A 7,836-nucleotide genomic window follows, 5' to 3' on the forward strand; every position below is an offset into this window, starting at 1 on the left:
TCGTTGTAGTTGTATATTTCTACTATTGATGTCAAAACAAAAAATGATCAAGATTATTTATCCAACAATTGAAAGATGTCTCGGGCAAAGCACGGGCCAAGATGTAGTTCAACTTTTTAGCTTTCCCTTTCCTTCTTTTGTTTAGAAGAAGAGAAAATTTTGAAAAGTCACGAATCACGTCCTAGTATCTGATTCCACTCGAATCACGCAATCAAGAATACATAAATTTGTCTATATATTTACGTACATATGTATGATGATATGGAAACTAAAAGTTAAGTTAGCCTGCAACTGCAATCAATAGCTGAATGGTTAGACGAAAACAACAATGAAGTTATGGAAGAGCAGCTCAGTTAGCAATCTGCAATTGCTTGTAATCTACATGCCTGCACGACTTGATGGACTAACACATGCGCGTAGCCAACAGGCCGCAAGTGACTGTAACTCACCCACAGACAAACTAATCAACACAGCCTTTAATTTCGTTTAACCTCCGTTATCCAAAGTCCATTGGTCCGACTAATCTGGATTCAACTAAGCTGGATTCGCCCAGAGGCCCACTAAGGGGAGTAAAACTCTCCATACCAAAACCAGCACAACTATCTTTCCTGCACAACAGCTAGTCAAGATTAAATTAAGAATGAAATATATAGATTTAGACACGTGAACTGCAGCATTCAAATGAAAAGTATGTAGCGTCTGGCTTCATGTTTGAGTAACAAGCAATTGTACTTTTGATACTTGACATGGACATATTTAATCATGTCCTGGCCTCTATTCCTTATATCTTGGGCTGTCGTAATCTTTTCAGAAACATACGAGTAAGAGAATAGACACAACTGAATGAGGGAATGTTTATAGAAGGTAAATACTAAACAAAAGACAGAAGCTTATGAGACAGGCAACAATTGGTAGCAATCCAAGCGATAAAATGATTGCTGTATTTGTGGTTTCCGTGATTACCTGTGCAAGAGACCCAACTAACATCTTATTACTAATTAAATGTAGTTAGTAAACCTTATTTGATTCCCATAGGAAAATTGTCCTCCTTCAGAGATTGATCTCCCAAACTTCTATTGCACACAAGCTTCCATGGAGATGTTTTACTTCAATGAGGCTACTTTGGGGACTTCGCTTATTTCAAGTTAAGACAGAGAAATTAAATCAACAGATTCATAATATTGTTCTGTGTTTTAATAGGAGTAAATATTATCGGGCATTCTTGAAGCAAAAGCTGCAGCCCGGGTTTATGTCTTAGCGCCTTTGCTAACCCTGCAAGATATTTATGTTAAATCATTTTCTTTCACTACAATTTTCCATTTCATTCTTTTCTCTATCCAATTCTCCGCACATAGTGACAAATTTGAATACAGAACAAGAGTCAAAAAATCAGTGATTACTTCACATTTGGATTTCCACAACATTCAAGACATTTCTTTCCAAGAATCATGAATGTACATATTCAACAAAATGGTGAAAAAGAGCCAGTTTTAATATTATTTTTTTGTGGTGTTTGTCCGAGGAAGACAGGAAGGTTTAGGGACTAAGGCATCATAATTGGGCCAAAAACACATTGCATAGCACATCCATCCAGGCATTAAAAGTTAAAAACACATGCTTGCTTACCAAATTTCGAGCAGGATGTCTTAATCTATTTCTCGTTTCTTGAAAATACCTTCAGTTCCATGAGGATTTAACAAATAGAAAGATGCATCAACAACTAACGTTCTGACCTTTCAACAGCTTGTTTACCCTGCAAAGCTGCAACACTCGCAAGTTGATATATTTTATCAAAATTCCGTTGAATCATTGCCTCTTTGTCAAATATAGCATCTGATAGAACAACTGCTGTGGCTCCCTGACCAATGTATTGCCCAATCAAATCTGCACCAAAGCACAGATATCCTTCATTTCTCATAAAATGCATGAGTAAATAGTACATCTGCTATAGAAAAGTAAGATATGCAAGAGAGATATGAAAGATTAGAGAAACAACAGATCCTCCATAAGTATACATAAGATACTGCAGCCATAAATAAAAAGTACAGATGGTCAACTAATATAATCAATCCAGACAGTTTGTTTTCACATTAAAAATCTGTTTGAAACATAGTAAACTTTTAGTAGTATGATGATTTAAGCACTTTACACTCTTCTTCAGCATACTTTTTGTTGTCAGTAGCTCCTGGAACTTATTTAAGTTTTCCTTTTCTGATGGAGAGAGGTGGAAGACGAGCCAAAGGCACCGGCGACATTGCATTATTCCTTTCACTATAAAGAATGCTCCCTAAAAGAATTTCTTAAAAATCAAATTTTAGCAAAGACAACATTTCGAATTTCATTAGTACCAACAGGTGAAGCAGATCTTTCAGTTCTACTTCTAAATGAAAAGCACTGGGCAATTTTTGAAATGTCTCTAAGATGATAATTTTTGAAGATTGGCTGATGACTAATTTTACAAAAATTAAAACAAGGGATTATAACCAAGAAATCTCTATTCAGATAACCAACCTAGTGTTACGCCTTGTGATGCAACCATAGGGATATGAGGAAAAGGCCTTTTCAGAGCTGAAATGTACCCGACACCACCTAATGCAGAGACAGGATAAACCTAGGTAAAGCAGAAAAAGGAAGTTGTAAAATCACTACGAACTCAAATTGTTTATCAAGCTTCTCTCCGTACAGACAAATATATTCATTTTAATTAAAGGAACAAACATCATGACATACATCACATGTACTCTTCCATTTGACCAATCCTATCTTCTGGGGAATACTTGTACAATTGGTTGGATGATATATAAGCAAAGATGATTCTTTTACAGAATTCCAACAGCATATACCTGGACTGAGTGTCAAGTTCCTGTGGTTGACTATATATAACAAATTCCTACAAATACTAACTACAAGGCAAAAGGAGTTTAAACAATAAGCATTATCCATCACATCTTTTCATAGGTAGGAACACAAGAATCCTGCTAGCTATACTGGTATGCCATAGAGCAAGGGACACATGAAAACAGTCATGACTCACCTTGACAATTTTGGCACCTGCATTGAAAGCAGATAATATCTGCAGGATCATAAAATAATTGCATTACTTTATTTTGCCGTTATAATCTGAAGATTATTATGACAGGAAGAAATCTCGTAGATATTCAAGAAATAAGCCTGTCGCGTTGTGGGATACAGATGGGACTAAAAACTCAGCACTTAGCTGCGCCTCTACCCTTTCCCAAGTCTTTGGATGAAAAATGTTGATATCTTTTTCTGTTCGAAGATCACAAGATGAAATGAAGACCAAGATATTCCACTACCTCCGTGGGGGTCATTACCCCAGGTATATATAGAGCATTACCCACTGAGACACCAACTAGAATATCCTGAGATAAAGAAAAAACATGTAAGTATCAAAGAAAAAACAGTCTCCAAGGTCACAATCACAACTACCATTTAGGCATTCATGACTTTGTATATATCCATTAATGACATTGGATGGTAACAAGAACTGATCTTTCGCATAAGATAGACATTAAAATAGACATTTGGATTTGGCATAATATCTAAAAGCTCGAAACACTAGCACATACCATAACTGTTGCAGGACTCATAAGAAACTTAGCTCCAGACTTTATAGAATCTTTGGCATCTTTTGCCTGTAACACTGTTCCAACCTGCAAACATAAAGAAGTGTGTTTACAATTACAAGTGGTAGCCTGTCCTTAAATTGATTACATACAGTCCACAATATACAAAGTTGACATTATCGTATTAAGATGCTTCCTTTGTTGAATAAAGATCTCCACTGATACAAGCATGCCCCCACCATTGGCATAACTGCTTATCCACGGATAATTATCATGCCTCTAGAAAGAATGACTTGCAACTCACAGGTAAAGGGAACTAGAGTTTGCACTTAAACCAAGGTAAAGTTAAAAAACTTCACAGAACAAAAACAGAGGAACTAAAAACCTACCAAGAAGTAGACTCATTGAGGATCTTGAGCTGAATTTACACCACATCTTGACGGGTGATAAGGGGAGGATATGGTAGAGGGAAAGCCAAGAAGAGTAAGACTTCCTTCTTTTTTTTGTGGAGAATGGTAACAAATTTTATTCATCAGCACCAAGATTATGCTGGCAACAGTATTTACTGGGTATTATCTGTCTTTCCAAAAAAGTATTAAACCTTTTCTTAAAACGAATATCCAATGGAATATTCCTTCTTTCTATTCTAAACTTATTCTACCGTTGCTTCCGTACATTCTTTACTTGACCTCGGCACTATTCCTTCTTAAGACGACTCCTCGCCATTGTGCCGTGGTCGACTTAATCCTCGACCACGTCTGTTTGCAGTTATTAAGTCCAGTCCAAATTTTGACCAATACACTATCCTTGTGAACTTTACAAGGCTTCCAAAAATTGTAGAATAGATTCTGCATCTCCTCCAGAAAACTCTTTACACCAAAAGTGAAAATTTAAAATACAATTCATTTTAACTACTTGTATGGAGCTACTCCTATCTTCAAAACATCTATTATTTCTTTCCTTCCATATGGTCCACCAAATGCAAGTTGGGATAATCTCCACCATTGTTTCTGACTGACCATTTTACCAGCATAGTTCCAAGCTTTCAGTAGATCGCATGTGTTTCCCAGCATTATCCATTTCAAATTTACCAGGGTCAAAAATAGATTCCATAGTTGGGAAGTGAAAGCACAATGGAGAAAGAGATGGCTATTGTTTTCAGATTCAGCTTTGCAGAGGAAGCATTTGGAGGTTAATCACATACCCCTTCTCTGAAGAATCTCCTGAGTTAGACAAGCCCTCCTTGCTACTAGCCATGTAAAGCAGTTAACCTTGTAAGGTATCTTGATCTTCCAAATTTGCTTCCAAGGCCAGTTGATGTTATGTTGTCCATTATTGGAGAAATAAGTATATGCATCTCTTACTGTTAATACCTTGCTGCCCATACCATTCCATACCATGGTATCCTCATTGTCATTGGGTCTTCTCAATCCCTCCATAGTTAGATAGAATGCAGTCACTATCTCCATTTCCCAATCATTTAAAGCTCTCCTGAAAGTGAGATTCCATCCATGTTGGCTCCATACTTCACTGATTTTTGACTTAGGCAGAAGTGCTAACCTAAATATTTCAGGGAACCTATCTCTTAGTTTATGCCCTATCCATTTATCAGACCAAAATGCTATTTTTCTCCCATTCCCATGGCAGAATTCAGTATTAGCTGTAAAGTCTTCCCATAAAGCTCAGATGGACTTCCAATTCCTCACCTCATAGGCTGTGTTGATAGGTTTTGGTGCACCAATGACCCATTTTCCCAAATTTTTGAGTTACCACCTCTTTCCACAGGTTATTTTCTTCCCTGCCATACCTCCATAGCCATTTACACATTAAGCTCTTGTTATGAATTTTTTAAGTTCCTTATTCCCATGCCACCTACTATCTTACTTGAGGTTACTGTTTTCCATCTCACCAAATTATACCCTTTCTTTTCTGTGTTTCCATGCCACAAGAAATTTCTCCTGATAGCATCCGGCCTCTTCTTCACCTTGGCAGGAAGTGGAAATAACGACAACATATGTAGGCAAAGCGTCCAACACAGTATTTATCAAAGTGGTTCTGCCACCAAGTGATAGATACTGTGTCTTCCATCTAGCCAATTTCTTATCACATTTGTCTAGTACATCGTTCCATATCTCCATTGCTTTGTTTGGAGCCTAGAGCTAATCCCAGATATTTTGTGGGTAGTGATCTCACCTCACATCCAAGGATACCAGCTAGAACCCGAGTTTCTGCACCTCCATTTACTGGATATAACTTATTTCCCGCATTTGGGAAGTAAAAGACAAGGCAAAGTAAAGTCAGGGGGTGCATTTCAACCCCTCCCCACCCCTCCAAAGAAAGAGAGAAATTATAATAAAAAGAGGGAAATGAATGTCTTCTACTTCCTTTCAGCTACAGAAGACACTCAAAAAGGGAAGTTCCTCCAAAGAGAGGTAAAGAAACAAGTTCCTATTCTGCTTTCCCTTCCCTTTCCTTGAACAAAAAATAGTGTGAATTAATAAAAGAAGCTAGTGAATACTTACTCCAAAAGTTTTTGCGGGATAATCATGGACTAGGTTTCTTAACACCTGCACAAAGGAAAAGAAGCACATAAGTTAGACAAATGTTTACTTCTTTCCAACATGAGAAAAAGCAAGTAATTGCATTTCTCAAAGTACCTCAAAGGCATCTGGAGTGGACACCACGATTTCCAGCTGCAATTTTAGAAGACAATAACTATCAGAACACCTCTGGATACTCTCAACAATATTCATTCAAAAGGTAGAAATTTCCTCATAACAGAGAGGCAATAGCAAGGTATCATGGCATATGGAGAAAAATGTTGTTACCAGAGTTTTAGCTTTTGCTAAGTCCTACCTCTTCTCTAATATAAAACCTTAAAAGCAACAAGATCTTAATCTTGTGTTTTGTCGGAAAAAAATGAAAATGGCTTACCTATACTCTCCAACTTTGCAGCCTTCCAATACAAATAAGCATAGGGTGGTTTTCACTATATATCAACTAATAATCTAGAATTCGGGGAGGCATTTAAGTGTTAAAAAACACATGGCGGTTGAGATTCACTTTTCCAAGTCAGGGCATCTCAAATACAGAAATTAAGAATTTAAATCCCAATGAAACTTTTATCATAATCCAAGAGAGAGGAAACCTATTCATGTGAACAACTAGAAGAAGTAATGGCTTAGCAATACTTCATTAAACATAACTTGGTTTTGTTAATGCATAAACTTTTAATCTAACGACCAAATCATGGTATATATATTAGTAGTAGTTGCCCACAATATAATACTCCTTTAGTAAGTGTCCGCTTTTTCTTTTTGGTTAGTCACAAACTACTATCTTCCACTTGTCTAAAAGGAAAAGATTTATCTCATATTCTATCAATCATGGAGATTTTCAAGTATCATCAGATTAAACTTGGACAAACAACTTAGGTTGGAGGGATAAGTATAACAGATACAAACTTACAACTGATATTCCACCATCCAATGCGGCACGTGCAGCGCGAGTCGCCAGGTCTGCACTAAACAATATGGGGAAAAAAATTGGAGCAAGTAACAAATTTACTAGAAAGTAGTATACTTTCATCCAAGATAAACCTTGCTAATGTCCAAATTATTAGACTCTTCACCAGAAAAGTTAAAGCACTAGCTTTATTTCTCGAAACTGAAACGGAAAGAGGGTAAAATGAGTTACTTTTGGGCTCGAAGGCAAGCAATAACACCAGAATTTTGAATTTCCTGCAACGCTTTATTGGCTATACAATTTGAAGGCGCAGAATTTGACTGTTTAAGCGAGCTGCTGCTGCAACAATAGGAAAATGGTCGTTGAGGGAAATATGTAAGAGGTAAACTAAAGCTTGCAATGGCCATCCTGCAATGGAAATTATCCGTAAAGAAAGTTAATGAAATTATCCGATATCTCGTGAGAAATATTTATCCCACCTCTTATATGGAATAAATAATAGAAAGAATTACAGCCCATGTCACTGGGCCAGTAGCCCAACCGAAAATGACCCATATTCGAAGCTCTTACACTATTTAACCCATATTGTACATAACTTGAAAAAAACTTTTCACCCTTTAACCCACTATTAAAGACATACTTTTAGGATTTTTATTATTTTCTTCTTTCTTCATTCCCTTCTCTCTCTCACCGCCTCTCACTTCTTTCTTTCTAACCCACATAGATCCCTCATCCTCTCATAACCTAGCCCCCGCTATTCCCCCTCCTCTACCCCCACGCAGTT

The 7,836-nt window shown here is 37.0% G+C and overlaps 1 protein-coding gene across 3 annotated transcripts; it reads right to left on the reverse strand.

The window, feature by feature from the left end:
- Positions 1–203: 203 nt before the first annotated feature.
- Positions 204–7,493, reverse strand: LOC104226721 (uncharacterized). Of its 3 annotated transcripts, none has more exons than XR_710901.2 (10): positions 7,284–7,493; positions 7,056–7,110; positions 6,245–6,280; positions 6,110–6,154; positions 3,591–3,674; positions 3,318–3,383; positions 3,035–3,073; positions 2,512–2,611; positions 1,627–1,884; positions 204–608 (listed from the first exon to the last, which is right to left on the reverse strand). XR_710901.2 is itself a non-coding variant. In XM_009778766.2 (10 exons), exons 1-10 carry the CDS (start codon positions 7,457–7,459, stop codon positions 497–499), a joined length of 864 nt encoding a protein of 287 aa, XP_009777068.1. In that variant the 5' UTR covers positions 7,460–7,493; the 3' UTR covers positions 204–496. The 3 variants fall into 3 exon arrangements, 2 of the variants coding, with proteins under 2 accessions (XP_009777068.1, XP_009777069.1); XM_009778766.2 differs by having other exon boundaries at positions 1,734–1,884; XM_009778767.2 differs by lacking the exon at positions 204–608 and adding an exon at positions 2,167–2,287 and having other exon boundaries at positions 1,796–1,884.
- Between the last annotated feature and the right edge of the window lie 343 nt (positions 7,494–7,836).

This window comes from Nicotiana sylvestris, chromosome 12 (genome assembly GCF_000393655.2).
Source record: "Nicotiana sylvestris chromosome 12, ASM39365v2, whole genome shotgun sequence".
NCBI classification, from domain to species: domain Eukaryota; kingdom Viridiplantae; phylum Streptophyta; class Magnoliopsida; order Solanales; family Solanaceae; genus Nicotiana; species Nicotiana sylvestris.

Excerpts from the sequence above, each read along its gene's own strand:
- LOC104226721 (XM_009778766.2), bottom strand. The coding sequence starts at position 7,459 with ATGGCCATTGCAAGCTTTAGTTTACCTCTTACATATTTCCCTCAACGA. Across the intron at positions 3,675-6,109 it reads ATCCCGCAAAAACTTTTGGA|GTTGGAACAGTGTTACAGGC; the intron begins GTAAGTATTCAC and ends TTATGTTTGCAG. Across the intron at positions 609-1,733 it reads GGTAAACAAGCTGTTGAAAG|GAAAGATAGTTGTGCTGGTT; the intron begins GTCAGAACGTTA and ends GCTGTTGTGCAG.